The 19,384-nt window shown below is 37.8% G+C and overlaps 1 protein-coding gene across 3 annotated transcripts in view; it reads left to right on the top strand.

Moving 5' to 3' along the window:
• MMS22L (MMS22 like, DNA repair protein) overlaps positions 1 to 19,384 on the top strand; it is an 86,280-nt gene that overhangs the window by 30,417 nt on the left and 36,479 nt on the right. For all 3 annotated transcript variants that reach the window (XM_072333617.1, XM_072333618.1, XM_072333619.1), the window contains exon 14: positions 813 to 1,322. In XM_072333617.1, the coding sequence (XP_072189718.1) occupies positions 813 to 1,322 (510 nt within the window). The remainder of the gene's footprint in view (positions 1 to 812; positions 1,323 to 19,384) is intronic.

Raw genomic sequence — 19,384 nt, 5'->3', positions numbered from 1 at the left:
GCAACCCATTTTCATCTTATTCCTCTGTTGTAAGAATGGTGACATTTGCCCAGGTCCAGACTTTTAAATAAAAGTCACATGAAAGCCTTCTGCTTTTTACTTTTCTGCTTTGTAACTTTCAAATTGCAAAGTAGCAGTGCTTCTCACCATCAGCTACATATAGCTTGAGTACTATCATGTAAGCAGTACAGCTTAACATTTTTTAAAATCTTTCTGCTAGAATTTTATGGGTTTTTTTGCCCTCCATTTTTCAAATAAAAATCAGAAATTTTGTTACGTAGGTACATTGACTGTATTATATGGTGGGTTTTTTTTTTTGGAGCCCAAGACAATTCCTCTTTGCTCAATGCAGCTCAGGCAAGCCAAAGTGTTGGATGCCCATTTGCTAGATTGAGGTCTCTTTCCAAAATTCCCGTTTCCTTGTTTTCTTCCAAACTTGTAGTTCTCAGTCCATACAATAGGTGTACAGTAAAGGACAATACAAACTTCTGTGAAGTACTATAGGGAAAAGGAGCTTTCCATCAAAAATCTTCCATTTCATTTTACTGCAGTAGTGGTTAAAAAGGTGAAGTTCAGTAGTATAATGTAAGAACGGAAATGTGTATCTAAATGGTGCCCTAAGGATGATGGAGGGTCCCTAGTTGTTGAGTTTTGTGTGTGTGAATGTATGTTTTGTTTTGGTGTTTAGTTTTCTGGATACCACCTGGAAGTAGATAGAAAATTGCATATTTCAAAAAAAAATCTGTTTCTTTTTTGGTGGATTTTTTTTTTTTTTTTTTTTTTTATGTTTTGCGTTTGTTTTTTTAATGTAGGATTTATTCCAAGTTCCATCGGAAAAGAATGCAGGAACTGACAGAAGTGGGACTGCAGAACTTTTTTAACCTGTTCCTCCTGCTAGCAATCATTGCAGAAACAGAAGATATAGTGAGTCGAGTGCTGGATCTTTTGGATTTCCTGACTCCAGCCTCGGTTAGCCCGTCTCAGAGAGCTCTCATCTGGAGAGGCCATTTTGCTTTCCTTCTGATTTATGTTGAGAAGAATATGGACATTAGTGTCCTAGCTGAGAAACTCTCAAATGCTTTTCGTGTCAAGGCAAAGGAGTTCTTAGTATCCAAGAATGACTACACACAGAAACAAAATCTCTGGACTCTACTTTCAACATACATTGATGGTGTCCAAGAAGTGTTTGAGACCAGCTGCTACTTGAGCCTTTCTGAGGAAAAGTTGCTAAATGATGGCTTTACTATGCTGCTGCCTGCTTGTCGAGGAGCTGAACTGAGTATGGTCTTGAATTTTCTTCAGGTTGTTATAGCCAGACTTCGGTAAGTAATTTTGTTAGACTGTGGATATAGACTGGCATGTTGTTTCTGTGTTCAGAGCTGAACTCTAATTCATATTATTTTTCAACTGAAATAGAGAAAAAGGAAATAGACAGCTTTGAAGGATTGTGAGCAATACGGTAAACTTTTATATCCACCCATACGTTACTGCATTCACAATGGTCATTAATTCACTACGAAATATCAGGGACAGAAAACCTTTGTTATGGTTAATCTGAAAGTTAGACAGATGCCACAGTTTCGGAGAATATGGTCTTTCTTTTGGCACGGAAAACTGTGAACCTACTATCTGTACTAGATTACTTTCATTTTCTTGTGTAGGCTCTTTTTTAAAATTTATTTATTTCCGCAGTGAATATTCTGTTTTACAGACTTCATTCTGGTTCCAGTTTTCTTGCCTCATTTGTCAAGGTTGCAAACAAATAAAACAATTATGGAGACTTAAATACTTCCCTGGAAATATGTGTCTAGAAAAGAAGGAAATCATACATGACCTTGAAAGCTGCAGTTTTGCTTTGATGTGTTAGTTCAGTTTTTAGCATCCACCATGCCCTCCAATATTTTTGTCTACTGATGCCTTTTAGAGGTAGTCCTCCATTTTGAAGCCCAAAGATATTTTTAAGATCCTAAGAGGCAGCTATTGATCTGCCATTACTTCGAATGTGTAAGACTGAAATACATGGAAAGAACTGTAGAAGAGTGCCTAACAGGAATACTGAGGCCCATACGTAACGTCTCCCTCTAACAAGCTTCCTTTTTATTGTCTGGTAGTTTTGACTGCAGCTGTTAATAGCTTATACATCCAAAGACAACAGCTTTTTTCAGGCAGTCTTTTGAAAAAGGATGAAGCGTGAAAGTAAGTTTACTTGATTTATTATTTAGTATTTCAGTTCGACTGAATGTATTTTCTGGAATAAATTGGAGACTTCAGAAATGCTTTGACATTTTCTCCATTTGCTAATACAGAGCATTTGTTCCTTTTAGATGAAGTAGGGAGACTTGTGAAAACATTGCCTGTTTTATAACTTGACATTTGTCTGAAAGCATCCAAAATTTGAGGGGTATGTAGTCCTCTTGTAACACAGACAGGAGGACATAGACTTCATAGACTTCTGAGGACAAGATACCGTATTCATACCTTTTCCTTCTTAAAAGCAAGTTGCTATAATATTTGAGTTACTGAGTCACTCAAATACCAGTTGGCATGTGAGCTATTCTTAGAGCCTTGTTTTTAACTGTTCTTTGTTTCAATGTATACGTTTGGTTACCTGCCTATTTATCACACCTTTTATAAGATTTAATTCCATGAGGCTTATAAACACTCTGTGATCTTGGTAGTACAAAAGAAAGTAAAGTGTTGCCAGCTGCTTTTGAGAGACTCACTGAAGAGTTTGTCCTCTGTTGCCATATGAGTAAAACACCACTAAAAATATTTTCTTTGTGCAGAAGAGTTGGATGACTGTGCTAACCAGAGGTGAAAGTGGTGTTGGCTTAACCAGACTGATAAGAGCTGATCTGTTTGGAAATGTGTGAAAGGATGAAATGGTTCAATGCAGTTCTCTTGGCTGATTTTAAAATTCAGGCAGATAAAAGATAGTTGGCCTTCATAAATGTAATTTTTCTGTACACTGCACTCTAATAATTTTATAACTGTACAAGAGAGAATTTACAGGTAGGAAGGAAGGGAGATCACTGATTAAAGAGAGAAGAAACTCCCTCTAGGCTATTAGGAAATAATATCTTCATGTGCCACTTTCTGCTAACCCCAGATGATGGCTCACAGGAGCATTCTTCGTTGCTGATTACAGAGCATTATGAAAATACTGACTTAGTTGTGTTAACTAAATGCCTCAGTATTTAAAGCTAAAAATGTCACATAGTTTTAGCATTCCTCTTTAACATATCTTACTGCGTTACTAGGAATCACGTTCCAGGTTTCCCAATTCATTTTATTTGAGGCTATTGTAAAAATAGCAATCTTTCATTTGCAGAGTGAGGTGTAGCCAAAAGCTCTTCTTTAATTATAGGTATTCATGCTGCTATGGTTAAGGGTCTGTCAGCATTTCCATTATAAACCTTTATTTTCAAGGGTTTGTAACGTAGCTGTGAAAACTTGCTCTGGGCTAAAACTTGGCATACAAGGTTTTGATAGAAGGCTTGTTTTCTTCCTTTCATTTTTTCTTATAAGGCATCTGTGAAGAGACCCCCACCTGCACCAATTTTACACTACTGTGTTTTAAAATATTTTTGTATTTATTTATATATTTATTATATTTATATTTTGTTATCTGATAGAAAGATAATGGTAGCTTTTGACTGTTGTATTTACTTCTGCATTTACTGTTTTAAATGAGTATTTTTAAAGTAATTATTGTGGGGTTTTTTTGTTTAATTTTATCATTACAAATACTCAGTTCTCCCTATATTTAAATAGAACTATGACTTGACAAGAGAACTCATTTTTATTTCTTTTTTGATCTATGGTGAGTGGATAATTGGAAACAAGATGCTACTTGCTGGCACTTCCAAGGATTTGATCTTCATAGTGAGATTCGGTATGAAGTGTAAGATTATATTTTAATACAGACTCCTTTTTAGAAGCAAGTGTAAAATAAACAATAAACAATCAAGAACCCCACAAAAACATGAAGGACAAAGTGCTTCCTTCCTGTGTTTGCTTGAAACGTTCATCATCTAGCACAGACCTTAGTTTGTCCTTTACTTTTTGTTTCTGCTTTTAAACAGTGCTTTTAAATCCTGATTTTATTCTTCTTTAACAAAAGGTTAATGCAGGATACTTACTCGTGTGCTTTCACTTGCTCCAAATCTCTACCACTTCCCATCATCTGAGTGCTTCATGACACAGAAAGAAACCTTAGGTTAATAAAAATACAGGCATTTAATGGATTTGACAGAACTCACTGCAAGAATGGACACAGACTCTGAGAAATTTGCTGAGTGCCTGGAAACAGTAGGTTTCAGCACTGCAATATGTTATTCTTCAAAGAAGTGCTGGGAAACATGTTAAAATGTCTTGTATTGTAATCTGGTATTGATCCGATATGAGCTTTTGCTCATTATCATCATCCTAATATTTTGTTTTTGTAGTGTACTAGCACTGAGGTACAGAATCATAAAAATGCAGGTACATGCCTGAGTGTGAAATGGCTGCTGGTACACCAAACATCTTTACCTTGTATCAGGGAGACATGCTACTGATTCTCATAGGAGAAACGAGAAGTACCACAAACCTAATAACATAATAAACAGTAATTTTATTTTGAAAGCACTTAATGGGTATTTATGCCCCTTGTGTACTGCATTGAAGGACGTGAAAAGTTATTGAAAATTTCACTGTGTACATTTTATAAGCTGTAAATGAATACTACACAGGTAGACAATGCTTCTAATTAAAAGTTATGGTTGTAATTGGGCCATGCATAACAGGAGAACTGAATGCTTCTATCTGTTAGTGTGTGTCTAGCCTTGAGGTTGTGAGGGAAATCATGATAGGAATGGATTATCCAGTATATCTTTGCTATGGAAATGTGTATTCATTTGTAATATATATATTTTTTTGTGTTATACTTGCCATCAAAACACCCTGTGGGGAGCTTTCTGAGACCAACAGGAACCGCTCCCCCGCTCTCTGTTACCGTGTAAATCAGCAGATAAGCTCATGAGGAGAATAGAAAGGTCCTTCCTCCTTCTTCCTCTTTTCTTCCCCCTCAGGGGTTTTAGTGTTAGTCTTTGTAAAACGTGTTTTTCTGATGTTGAACTTCTGAAAACTATATCCAGAGGAGTTTGGATGAGCACAAGCTTTCTCTAACCCATTCCATCCCAGAAGTATATTTTGAGTCACCAACTGTGATACCCAGATAAGCAGAACGTAGTGCTGTGACTAAACCACTGAACTCTTAGTCGGGAGGTCTTAGTTTGGCTCTTAGATGTGCAAGGCTTAGTGAATGAGAATTACAAAGACAACAAACAGAGTTTGTGAGTTTTTTCACCTACATGGGAAATAGTCTTTCGTTTTTTACTCCACAGCATAGATGATCTTCAATTTGCAAACATGTCTGGTTGTGCTGATTTGACCGAAAGCCTAAAATAGTTTGGGGTGCTTGTTTTTTGTTTTTAAGTGCAGTAATACTATTAATAAAGCTGACATTTGAATGAATGTGAAGAAAACTTAATCTTAAATGCTGTAGAGTGTGTGGGAAGCTTGCACTGCTCCTAGAATATGGTGATATTTTGAAAGGTTTTCAGCGTCTAAATATTTTAGGTCATCTCTTACAGTTTTCAGTGGCAATACTGGATGTGTTCTTAGCTACAATTGCTGCATTAAGATGCGAATTAAAATTGAAATTTTCTCATAATCCTATTTTATGAGGTTGTTGAGATTTTTTTTTTTTCTTGGAATTTCTCTTGTATGTGCAAAATATTTTGTACCTTTGACCCTTGTGTTCTGAGCTCTAGTCGCAAGCAGCTAAGACTGGTGTTTTGTGTCCTCTGTTCTGAAGGCATTACTATACAAGTGAAGGAAATGGGATGCAGTGTGTCCTGAAGCTGTATACCTCCTACTTTGCTTGTAGAAAACTTCTGTGCACGCCGAGCATTGGTTGCGGGTGGCAAGAGCATTCACTTCCACTTCTCATTGTCGGTTTTCTTGAATCAGAAGGTCACACAAGAGCTGATTAATTTATTAAAATCAATTTCATTTTGGTGTTTAGGATGTAATAAAGCATCTGACAGAATTATTTTAAGAACAAACTGGAGTAACAAAATCAGTCAAAGAAATTTCTGGTTGGCATTATTTGGGCTTCAACAATTTCATTAGATATACGAAGCCAAAGGATCTCAAGTGTAGTACTGTCACATTAACTACAAAGATGTGAACTCCATCCCTTTGTGCTACAGACTGAAATGCTTTTCTGTCTTTTATCCGTTGTATCCATTTCTATCTACCAAAAAATAATTAAAGTAGGCTTTGTGGCCTACCTGAATCAGCACTGAACTTACTGTTATGAAAAAGTAAACCCACTAAAAAAATTAAAAAAGGAGAGAGAAAAATCCTATCCAGGTGTACTGAGAGCCTCCTGGCTGGGACCCTGCAAGTTGTTGGGAGAAATCTGTGCTCCCTGAAGGACATCAAGTACAGGTTTGTTTTCAGATGGAAGCGTCTCACTTCTGAAACTCTTTTCCCCCCCAGTTTTTCTTCTTTTCTTCTCTACACAAGGTATAAAAATGGCTCTTCTTTTGGAATATTTTTGATTGTGGATGTTAGACAAAGAAATATTTTCACCAATAAAACCATTATGTAGAAGCAGCCTTCTAATCACTTAATTTTGATTGTTTCTTCGTTACCTTACAAGATATATATATCTTTTCTCTTTAGGATATCTCTTGTCAGATTTAAGGCTTATTTAAAATGAAAAGAAAGCTGAAGCAATTTTCTTTATTCCATTTCAGTCTCCTAAGGCCTATTTCCCCCTGGTGAGCTCATAGCAACAGGGGGGTTTAAGGGAATTCAGCTTTCTGCAAATTAATGTCTCACATCATGAAAATTCAGGACTTTTTTTTCTATATCTTGAAAAAGTAATACAGTGAGTGCGAGTATTATTTCTTGCCAGCGGGTGGAAGATGAATGATTTTGTCACAGTTTTACTGCTTGATGAGCAGTGTCCTGAGGGTCAGGCTTAAGTCTGTGTCACTATGCTGCTCATTACTCTTGAGCTAAATAAGGGCTGATTGGATCTAAATTGCCTAGCACATGGGCCGCAGATGAGCTCAGTGAGTAGGGGATGACCTGCTATTCAGACTGGGAGTAACCCCGGTGTGCAAATGCTGCATTAGAACACCGTGGGAGAATGAGAGGCTACCGACCGCTGCCAGCAAAAGAAATCGAAATGTAAAAACTCTTTGATGCTGCAGTGTTAGAATTTGAAATGTAGGAAGTGACAGGTTGATGGTACTTATCAGCTTTGGCTGGATTAGAGAACAGTGTCATCTTGCTTATATAATGACAGAAGAATGAAGCTAGCTCCCAACTACTTTGCTGTGCAGAGCTGCTGCTCTCAGAGCCAATGCTGCCTCCTACTGACAGCCTACTTAGGACAGTGGAGAAAGCGGATGGTTTTCAGATGCGAGGCTGGCGTATTCAAGTGCACTCTTCCTGTGTGCAGCTGTGTCTACATGTTTCTGTTCTCTTAGCAGGGCAGCAGGATGACAAGCCAGACTAATAAAACAGTTTTCTGGGACAAGCACAAGTCACTGTAGTCTTGAAGCACAGTTAGACAAGGCATCTACTTGTGCTGAACTACACACACGTGTTGCCGTTCTACAAAAAATGTTTCTCTTTGCACTCTTCTCTCCATTGCTAGACCCCAGGAAAGGAGGTAATCCCTGGAGAAGAGAAATAATGTGTGGCTGTGTGTTTTAAAGAAAGTTGACCTTTAAAGAGGAGAAGAAAATCTGAATGAGCTCAAAGAGAATCCTTATGCTAACTGAAGAAATGGATATACTTGTCTTAATAGGAGAAGATGAAAAGCAAATGTTGAACACAGTGTGCATTGCAGTTGTTTGTGCAGTTTGGAAGGATTTGGTGGTTCAGTAGAATATGGTCTTTTTGGTTTTGTTTTCTTCCTGTCTGTCACTGATGCTGAGCAATAGACGCTTTCTTTGTTTCAGACTTTCTTACTGCCATCCTTAACCTAGCAATATTCTCCTCTCCTATACTGAGGGACTATCTTAGTGGCAAAAACAGCTCGGCTCTCATGAATCTAAATATATGCTATTTTCTGTTTATTTTTTTTACTCTGCCTGAGTATGTATCATTTGATTCTTCTTCCCCTGGGATGATGCGCTCATGCTGAAATTTCTCGATGGACATACAAACAGCTTCCAGTTTGCTTGTTTCTGGGTATTTGTTACAAAAAAGGAAGAGAGGAAGACAGCAGCCTTGCATGCACAAACAGTTTTACTGTAAGCCCTGCTGAGAAGGTCTTGAGGGTACTACTGGATGGTGAGCAGGACATGATCCAGCAATGTGCCCCCTTGGCCCAGAAAGTCAACTGTACCTTGTGCTGCATCAAAAGAATCATTCCTGTTTATTGCAGGGCAGTTGGACTAGGTGACCTTTAAGAATCCCGTCCAAGTCAAACAGTTCTTGACTGTGAATGGCTCCAGGAATGGGGCATCAATTCATTCGTCTCTCAGCTTGTATTGATAGTAGGGGTTGCTGCATCCCCAATGCAAGGCCTTGCACTTGGCTTTGTTGAACCTCCTGAGGTGCTCCCGGGCTCACTGTTTGAGCCTGTCTGTGTCTTGGCATCCCATTCCCCATGTGCACAGTTTGATGTCATCCAAAAACTTGCTGAGGCTGTACTTGATCCAACTATTGATATCATTAATGAAGATATTAAAAAAACATCGGTGCCAGTATTGATGCCCTGAAGGACGCTACTTGTCACTGTTCATCTAGACATTGAGCCACTGACCACCACTCTCTGCATAAATGCTGCAAACAGTCCTTTATCCACAGAACAGTCCACTCATCATATCCATAACTTTCCAATTTACAGAGAAGGCTGTTGTGGGGGCCATGTTAAAGGCCTTACTGAAATCCAGATAGGTGATGCCAGGGGCTCTTTCTTAACTTGTCCACTGATGCAGTTACACAGTCACAGAAGGCTGGTAGGTTGGTCAGGCAGGATCTGCCCTTGGTGAAGCTGTGCTGGTTTTCTGGCAGCTGTGCTTTCAAAAAGCATCAGAAAGTGACAAGAGCAAAGGTGATACTATGTCTGTGGTTGGTTAAACTGAGATGGGCAGCATATCTTTTGCCCCTATGTCTGTCCTGCTATTTCTTGTGCCCACTCAACACAGACAGCTGCAAAGTAAGCTATTTTGTTCTTGAACTAGTATAGTTTTTGCTTTGTGCATGGAGGAAAGCCAAAATTATTTGAGAATGTTTATTCAATTGGATTTCCTGGTATCCTGAAAAGGGAAATGAGCAGGCACAGTTCTTGTATGTTGACTTCTGTTTACATGAATACTTACATGAAATTGTTAAGAATGTACTGGCTGTAAGAAAGTAATTCTTTGAAATTTGAATGGAATCTGCCTGTTGGTTAGCTTCTGTGACAACTACCTCTTCATGCACACAGCCTGTTATATTAGGTAGCAGGGCCTGATGTGACTGTTTTGGAAAAAATAACACACTCCACCATGATACTTAATTTTAATAAAAACTTTTACAGGTGAGAGATAGGAGCTGCTTATTTCATCTTCAGTTATAGTTTGGTATACAGTTCTGGATATATCATTTTACTTCTCAGAAAGGGTAGTCAGGCACTGGAATGGACTGCCCAGGGAGGTGGTAGAGTCACCAACCCTGGGGGTATTCAAGGAACGACTGGATGTTGTGTTGAGGGATATGGTTTAGTGGGAGCTATTGGTAATAGGTGAACGGTTGGACTGGATGATCTTTTGGGTCTTTTCCAACCTTGGTGATTCTATGATTCTATAATGTTGAGGAACATTTATGAATAAGTTGAAGATTGGGGAGATTCACAGAAGTAAATGATGAGAGTTGGATGTTCACAGAAGTCTGGGGGAATTGAGAGACTGAAGGGAGACATGCTAGAAGTTAGCTGGCATGAAAAAGGCTGTTGGAAGGAAAAACACTGTCTGTTGTTCTCCCTTCTAGTGAAGAACAAATTGTCTTAATACATGGCAGAAGTAGGATAGCTTGGCTATTTAGAGTAGGTTGCAAGAGTTGGTGCTCTGTCTGACTGCAAAAAGTTGAAAACACATGTAATTTTTTTTTCTTTTTAGGAACTACCTTAGACAAACATTTCAAGGAGTAGTCTTTGTAAGCTGTTCAGAGTGCTGAGATGGACTCCTTAAATAATTTGAGATACTCCCCAGTCTTTCACTTGTTTCTGTGATTTGAAAGAAAGGAATGCCTGCTGGTGCTGGATTAGTAAGGCTGCTTTCCTACACAGTAATCTGTGCATTTGCTTGCAGAGCAAAACCCTAGTGAAATGAGAAAGTAGTAGATACAAGAGAAACTATAGCAGAAACTGTAATGTCATGAAAAATAACTTAAAAAATCAGTGATTCATTTTGATTTGTGCTTTCTTTACAGTCATGTTTGTGCTTTCTTTACTGTCTGTTGAAAGAGGAGAAAAGGTGAATGTCTTTTCTCTGCTATATTGATTTTTGGAAGGTCAGCAGGGGTTGATTGAGGGTGGCCTGCACTTCCTGCACAGGAATGTCTTCTGGTTGTGCTGAGTTTTCATGTGGTTTTGTGGTCATGTATGGGAATCTGCCTAGAAAAAAAAGACTTTGAAAATGCTTTTTAGACTTTTTTCTAAGGAAAGCTAATTGATCCAGGTCATGAATGTATGCATTGCCATGTTTTATTTGGCTTGGAGCAAGTCCAAATGCCATTAATTGCTGAAGCCTAAATGTTTCAGTTTGTCTTCCAGTGGTACTAAACGGTGAAAATATGCATAATGTAAAATGAGCCTGAGCTCATCTGTCTTCTCTAGAAACAAAATGGAAAGGATGGAGTATACTCTGTAATGAGAACATTGTGCATCTTCTTATGATCCTGTGGGAGTCCCCTTCTGACACTGTTCTTGGGTGGACCAAGTAGAGGAAGGTAAAAATGGTCAGTGGCTTGTTTCGTTCTTGGATAGGCTGTAGGTGCTATCAGTTCTCTCCTCTTTCACAACCAGAAGGCCCTATTTATCTCTAATCGGGGTTAATTAAAACCTTAGGGCAATACTGAGCCCCTGCCAATGGCTAGAAGGTACAGACATAATCAAGGCTGCAGCTCCTCACTGTAGGGAATAGAGAGGTAACAGTGGGCTTTCAGTGGCTCAGAATACAGCTGTGCTCATTCTTTCTGAAAGAAAACACATAAGTGAACTTTTATATCAAACAGTTTTCTTCATTTATTAGAAGAATGGTATGGAGGCTCTGTTTTGATGTGTGGTCTTGCAAATGCATACTAACAAGCAAAAACATCTTGGGTTCTATATGGCAATGTGAGGCCTACACAGGCAGCCATGGCAGCCATTACACACTCAGCAGGAGTGTGTGCTGTAGCCCTGAATGTGGGGCATCTTTTTCTGAGGGGCAGGAGAAGGGAGGAACAGGCAACTGATGTGGACTTGCCAGGGCAATAAGATTTTCTTCTGCTGCTTTTTGTGTTCCTGTTTTGCTTACATCAAGTCAACATGGAGAAGAAAAGCAAATATTTTCATTGATGTTCTTCGTTTTCTTGGATGGGAATATATTGATTAGCTATTGGTGGTGTGCATTTGATAATACTTGAGTAAGCATTCCAGGTGTCTGCCTAAAATATTTTAAAGCTGTGAAAGATTTGCTCCCAGGGAAATATTCAGATTCATGCCACACCTGTATATTCGGGGGGGGGAGGGGGGTATTTTTGGGAGATAAAGTGTTGTGTGTGTCCATGTTCGGTGCGTTCTGTTTTCATCAAGTTTTGTATCAAGTGCAAAGATGACATCAGCAAGTAAAATACTATAATCATCTTATTTCTTACATAATAATTAAGAGTAGTACTGTTCTGATCATCCAGATATCACAGAGTGAGTGCAGGGAATTGGGGGACTTTGCAACGTAATTATTAGACTCTGGGGAGACAGGACCCTGTTTAGAGTAATGGGGGCTATGGTTAATTGATGTTAGGATAATCAGACTTTTCCTGTTTTATTATTGTGGAACACTAGACTTTGCAAGAAAATGTCTGTTTGTGCTTAGTGAGAAAAAAAAAACAACGCAACAAATAGAAAACAACCACAAAAATATAAGCATAAGAGTGAATCTTGAGGTTGCATTACATTGCTGCTCTGAGTTACTGTTAAAATTATAGGTGCTCAGAAATCATTTATATTGTCTGTACATCTTGCACATTTTACATCATGATAAAAATCCCACACATTTTGTTTCTGAGTATTTTGTAAAGGCATTATATTTTTCTGAGACCTGATGACTACAGGTGTTTTTTTGGGAGTCAAACTCAAAAATAGAAGATTTTTCTTTTCTTACAGCCAATAAACTTTTGCTGTTTTCTTTCTCTAAAGAAAACTTTTGATACGTGTACAACATTGTGACAGAAAATATATTTGATGACATCCTCCTTGACCTTAATTGTCTTCTCCGGGATTAGATTGTGAGGATGTTAAGCAGTTTCATTAGAGTTTGCTATGAAAGGATTTCCACCGTATTGCCACAGAACTCTGGAATTTCTAATAACTCGGCCTACCCTTTGGAAGATGTGCAGACGAACTATTGCATTGCTGTTGTCTTACTGAAAGTTTTCCTATTCTCTTTTTTTTTTCTTCCTTGAAACAGGCTAATTTCTGAAAACTCTTCAGCAATCCGATCTCAGTGTAAATTAATACTGTAAATTGTGCTGCTAGGGAGGGTGGAGGAAGTAGTAAGGGTGGGTGGGGGGAGAGGAGAATTAAAATCATTCAAATAAATGGTTTAATTTATGCCTCAGCAGTTAAGCATGCTCCTGGTTAACAGAAATACCCTTCAGCTACACAGGATTTGGGAGGGTTGGAGGGCACTCATTTGCACATAAATAGCCATTAACTGATAAATTCCCAGAGGTCTCCTGTTGCATGCTAGTGGTTCTGACCTACTTAGCTAGCTTAAATTTGTTTTACAGAATTATTATAATTCCATCCTTGGTACTTAAACTTTGTGATTAATGCATGCCTCACAATACAATTAAAGTATAATTACACAGTTTTACAGTTTGCTATCGTGGTGTTATTATTATTACAAAGAGCTGGATTTTGCAAATATTAGAAGAATTAGGGTTCTGATACCCATCACTTTGCTGTTATTAAGTGATTATGTTAAATGGGACCCCTTTATGGTTGAAGAATGAAGTGGAGAGAGGGGAATCATTAACTAACACATCAGATGGTTTCTGTGTGATTGTGGGAGAGATGTGCGGTGGATTATTTGTTATTTTGTTTTATAACATGTCTGTATATGATAGGTGCAGTACTTTTTGTTTAGCTTTGCCAGCTGCCTGTAACATGCTCTCAAACATCTGTGCTTTAGTGCTTAAAGTTTCATAATAAGCACCTACTTTGTGTAATCTGCTGCAAAGCATTTGCTTGTATTACAGTACGATAAAATCAGGTGCTTATTGAAGCTTTTTATTACCCTGACTAGAGACATTAATGGACAGCTACAGAGATCCAACAGATCTATGCAGCGTAGGTTACTGACACAGATCTCGTGCTCTATAACTTGCAGCAGTTTGCTCTGAGGGATCCTGTCTGTTTTGTTCAAGTGTGTGATTGTATTTTATATTTATACTGGCTGCAAATAGTAGTAAGTCACAAACACCACTTTGTTACCTTAGCCATCAGGGTTACCTGGCCTTCCCTATTTTACTTAGCCCTGTGGCTACTGTTTTTTCTACAAGTAGTGATCCACAAACTGTTAATGTGACGTGTGTAGTACAGGACTCACTTTAGTACGGCAATATTCTTAGATCCTTTTCTCGCCAATGCAACCCCAGCAGAAATTTTTGATATTTATGTTAACAAGTAACATAATTGCTAACTCAAAGAAGGACTGAAAAAATGTTTTTTATAGTATTTGGCTCTTCTGATGTAAGCTACAAGTCTAATTTTACTTTATCTTGTATATACATGTACATATATACATGCACACTTCACTGTTAGGAAAGACTGACATATTTTTCTGAATTATGCTATATGTTCTTCTAAAGCTTTTAAAGTTACTCTCTACTTTTATTTTATTCTTTTCAGCTAGAATCATGAAGTGAAAACTCCAAACAGTGTGCAGACTGTTTCATTGACTGTTTCACCCTCAAGTCTTATTTGTTCTTATTGTGTCTTGGATTTCATTTTTTGCTTAGTTTGAAAAGACCTGTTGCTTTTGTGTTTTTGCTTAAATTGTGCTGCTCATTTCCTCAACAGTGAAAATATTTCTTCTTCCTAATTTCCAAGAACATAGAGAGTAATAGGCAAATAGAAATCTTTTTCTTACGATGGCTCCTTTCACATCTGTAATTTCAGTCTGTATTTGTTATGCTACTACAATGATATAATCTTTGCTTTCACTATTATCATCTGCTGTCATTAAGCTCAGAAAACATTGGTCATTATTACTGATGCATGGAAGAATACGAGCAGGTAGCATGTAATTATGTTTGGATGAATATACTATATATCAGTGCTTCCTGCTTGAATATATGTGAATTGGTTTTATTTCCAGTCTTTAAAAAAAAAAAAATACTGCATAGAAGTGATTTAAATCATTTTCATGTGGCACAAGAAAAATGTAAAGGCACATTACCAGAAAGAAATGGTCAGCAATAAGAGCTGTTTTGCAAAGTTGGCTTGCAACACCTACCACACTGTATGGAAAAAACAGTTATCCTGTAATAATAAGACTAATGAATTCAGAAATCCATTGATTGAACTGGCTCTGGGTAGATTATGTGCAGGCTTGCTTCAAGGAGAGGAATTTATGAAATGTTTGCAGCATCCAGCAAGCACTGCTGCTATAATACAGCTGCCTCCTCAGTGGTTTGCTTTGATCCTGTGGAATGAAAGGACAGGAGGATCAGCTCAGGTCTAAATGAGATTACAGCTGGTTCGGCAGCTTATCTGGTCTAATGCCAACTAGTGTGGCTTTGCACGTCCTAAGGGGTTTACAACAGAAACTGTTTATTGAGTATCATCGGTTTACTCAACACAAGCAGGCTAATCCTTCCCAGCCTCAGCATGTTGTAAGATTGTGCATGAGCCAAACCAAAAGCTGGTGTAGCCAGGGCCTCCAGAGCCCTTTGTCTCGCTTCATATTGATTTTATTTTTTTTTTACCTGTGTTAAAGACAGTAAAAAATAAAACCAATAACCAGCCGTATTCTGAGCAAAAGGTTAATCTGACCTAAAATCTTACAAAAGCATCTTTTAACCCTAGAGGGGATGGTAGCCTTTCTCTGACTTTTCACTCTAGGGATTTTCTAGTTTAAGGTTTTGAAGAACGAGGTAGGAAAACAGCTTAAACATTTAACTCTGTGTGTCTTGCAGGGTCTCTGAATTCTCTTAACAGCTGCATAGGAAACTTTAAACAATTATTTTTGAGTCTAGCCATTATTAGCAAAATGCTGTATCTCTGTGGCACCTAATGCCATGTAGTAAGGGCATGACATACTGAACATAATTAAAGAGTGGTGAGAGCAGGTGGGTGTCCCTGGAATCATGCTGGCTTTTTCCTGCAGTGTTTGTTATGTAAAAACATCAGTAAATACCTTGCTGAGCGGCTTTCTCAAAAAGGAAATCAAAATAAGGAATTTTGAAATAATACCAAGCAGGTCCATTGAAGCAGAATGGTTTTAAAAATTAGAATAGAATGGAAATCCTGTGCTGCAAGCTCTTACTTTTAACACCCTTTCTGTTTTCATGTGGAAAAACAATGAAGTAGTAGTTATTAATGATATTTTATTGAGCCTATTTCCTCTCTGAGGTGAGTCTCTTTTGGAAGATAATGCAGCATGTGTCAGATGATTATACATAAAATGCTCTTTATTATATAGAGAAGGAATAGCCAAAGCACTGGAAATCTTGCAGATTAGTAACAATACCTATGCACCGAAAGAAAAGACAGTAAGTTGTTGAATCTGTATTGCTGGAACTATGCAGGAATTGATTAGTTACCTGTGTTTGTATACTGTATGTATTACTAGGAGTAATCGAATGGATTCTTCTGTGACACAGGGAACAGACTTTGGTGGGATACCTGTCTGTTGTTGACTGCGTGTGGCAAACTTGAACCTGGAAATGTTTCAAAGATTACTGAATCCTACCTGAAAGAAAAGACAGCAGTAGCTTGAGGAAATACAAATGCTGTTTTTTGTTTACTGCACCTAATTGGAATGGATGTGTATTTTAAACTATATGTAAGCAAAGAGGTTCCCATGGATACCATGGAGGCATTGGGAATATCTTATGGGGAAATTGCTAAAAGTGGTGTGAAGATAAACATGAACTTTACTCAGTATTTAAACTTAATGGAGAAGATACTTACAAGTTGAAAATGTAATATTTATCCAATCACTTCTATTTTATCAAATCTACTCTCTAAAGCAATGTGTTGCTCTCATGTATATCTAGTATTACACTTTTATCACATTTGGAGATAAAAGCTGTTGTTGGTGATTGCTTAAACTCTTTGTTCAAGCATCTGAATGGCACAAATCAAAGCATTTTGTCAGACTGTGAGAAGTGTCACATAGATAATGCTTCCCACACACGCAGGTCACCAAATAAATTATGTGTGCGGTTTTATAGCATAGCTGGTGCTGGAAGTTAAATGGATGCCCAGTGGTAGAACTCATAAAACATTTTCCTGTTAACGTGACCAGGCAGAATTGACATTGTTGATGGTAGCTTTGATCTAATAAACCATCAGTTCTAGCAGGGATTTTTACTGTGTTCAGAGGGGATGATGATAAAAGTTTAGCAAGCCCACGGTTCTTTCTGAGTGACAGAAAATTAGTTCTACTGTCTGTTACCGAGTGTTAGGAGCAATGTTACTACGGGATATTTTGTACCCAAAGTAATCTCCTTCGCTAAAAAGATACGTTATGTGAACAGCATTCTTTAACACTAGAGATATTCCATTAAAAATAAATAAATAGATTGATTTTTCAGGGACAAAGTACAGTATTATTATTTTTTATTTTTTTCACAATTTGGAAATAAGTTTCTTCACTGTTTCAAGCCAAAGTTTGCCTGCCTTCCTGCTTTCTGCCATACTGAGAAAGATTTTTATTTATTTATTTTTTTCCTAAACTGTCTATGGTAGATGACTCTCAGCAAGCTGCTAGACAGTATCTGTACACACACGGTTTTTGATTTTCTGCAAAGGAACGGGAAAATTTCATTTAAAACCTGAATACGTAGACTTTTACAACAGAACTAGAGTTCCTCTGTCAGTGTTCTTTTAAATTAATAGAAACAAAGAACTCCAGGTTTTTTCTTAGACTTCCTACCTGAAGAATAAGAACGGTGTGATAATAACCAAGTGATGCATTTGCAATGCTAAGGCAGGTATATTGTTGGAAATTTATGTTCCAAATAAGTAACTATGCGTTATAGTATTACTTGTTGATGTTCAGTATTTGAGGTTTCCTTGATACTGTTCCTTCATTTCCACTAAGGACTTTGTGTGGTTAACCCAGGTCCTTTTCACATCTGATCAGATAAGGAACTTTCAGCTAAGGTGAACCCAATTCCGCATGGATGGATATTCTACCAGTTTTCTCTCTTTTCTTGGGGCTGAGTGAGAGAAAACTGCTTCTACAGTTGTAGTAAAGGAAAACATTTGAGAGAGATGAAGTTGCTCAGTGAATTTCTTTCAAGCCACTTACCAAACTGATTTTCATGGTTTGCCTAAGAGGAATTTTAATTATCTTTGGCTGTAAATTTACCATCACATATTTCAGATTGTAAGCTTTTCCAAACTGATGTGTGTGTTCTTCATTCATTTGAATGAAGCACCATGAGCTCAAACAGATTTCCATTTTAATATGTAACGTGGCTGTCTGACCCCTGGCGTGGGAAGTCCATTAAACTACTGGGCTTGGAATGCTAAGGGAGTCTGATTTAGGTCAAGCTGCTAAGCTGTATTTTTTATCAGTTTTTTGTATTTTTGCTATGTGAAAAATTACCTTTTTAGAGGATGTAAACAATATCTTGGAGGAAAACATGAATCTCTTTTGCCACTATAGTAGTCAGCTGGAGGTTTTTTTTCATTTCAGAATCCCAGGGAAGAGCTGAAGGCAGGATGATACTTCTTGGAAATAGTAGTGCCTCAAATGGAGTTTCAGCATTAGCCTTTCAGGACCAGCTGATTGGTAATCCAGTTCTACTGTGTATAGTTGTTATAACTCATGGATTTTTTTTTTCTGAACAAAAGGCAGTAAGAGACAGTAACGACAAAGGATTAGCTTGTAAATTCTCAAAAAAATTGTCATGGAGTTGGCCATTATGTAGCTGTAGACACATTTTGTTGACTTTCTGTTGTTCTTGAGGAATTTCTTTCTGTTGTTTTACAAATAAGCAGCCTACTGGGTTCACAGGACACGAAGGACACTGAAATTCTTGAAATACTGGATTGAGTCAGGTAGGTGACTGCTAAACTGAGTAGGAGTGTGTGGAGTATGTATGTGTCTTGTGCAATGAGGCGGAGAATTGTGTTCAGCTTGCAGACAGAGACTTGGGTGGTGATGGGGAGAAGGCATTTTATACAACAAACTAATGGGAGATAGCAAATGAGATGGAATCAGACCCTTCAGGCAGACGTAGGAAGCAATCAGCTGAGACTGTGATGAAAGAAATGTCTATTACTTATAAGAATAAAATTTTCACAGTAAAGATACTCAAACATTGCAACAAGTTTCTAAGTGAGGTTGCAAAACTTCTGTCCTTAGAGTCACTCGAGGCTGGCTGTGCTTTGAGCTGGGGTTGGACCAGGTGACGGCAAGTGGTTTCTTCCAATTCCAGCTGTTCAGTGATCTCTAAGAATGGAGAATGCGGGGTTTGTGCTCAACAGTATTTATTCTGGGTGCTATTCTGATGTTTTCTGTTGCAGATAACACCAGAATACTGTTTAATGCACAACATCTTTTTAGAATTTTGAAATTAAACAGCTCGCCTTGACAGGGTTGAGTAAATTCAGAAAAATTTTGAATATTTTGAAGAAGCTTAAAGACCACCAAACTTGGGCATATTTGCTGTCATGGAAGATTGTTAAGAATGGGCTTGTGTACTTGCAGTGACTGCTGTTTATAGCTAAAAGCATAACAGCTAATACTACCTCTTCCCTTTATGATGTACACTAGAATTTATGTTCCTAATGAGCTATGAACTTGAATAAAGGTGATATGAAGTGATCCAGACTTCCTGTTCTTTGAAACATAAAATACTTCAGAAAGAAATCTTAGCAATGTAT

Source organism: Excalfactoria chinensis, chromosome 3, assembly GCF_039878825.1.
Source record: "Excalfactoria chinensis isolate bCotChi1 chromosome 3, bCotChi1.hap2, whole genome shotgun sequence".
NCBI classification, from domain to species: Eukaryota; Metazoa; Chordata; class Aves; order Galliformes; family Phasianidae; genus Excalfactoria; species Excalfactoria chinensis.
Note: the sequence above shows the minus strand (reverse complement) of the source record. Positions and strands in the feature narration are given on the sequence as shown.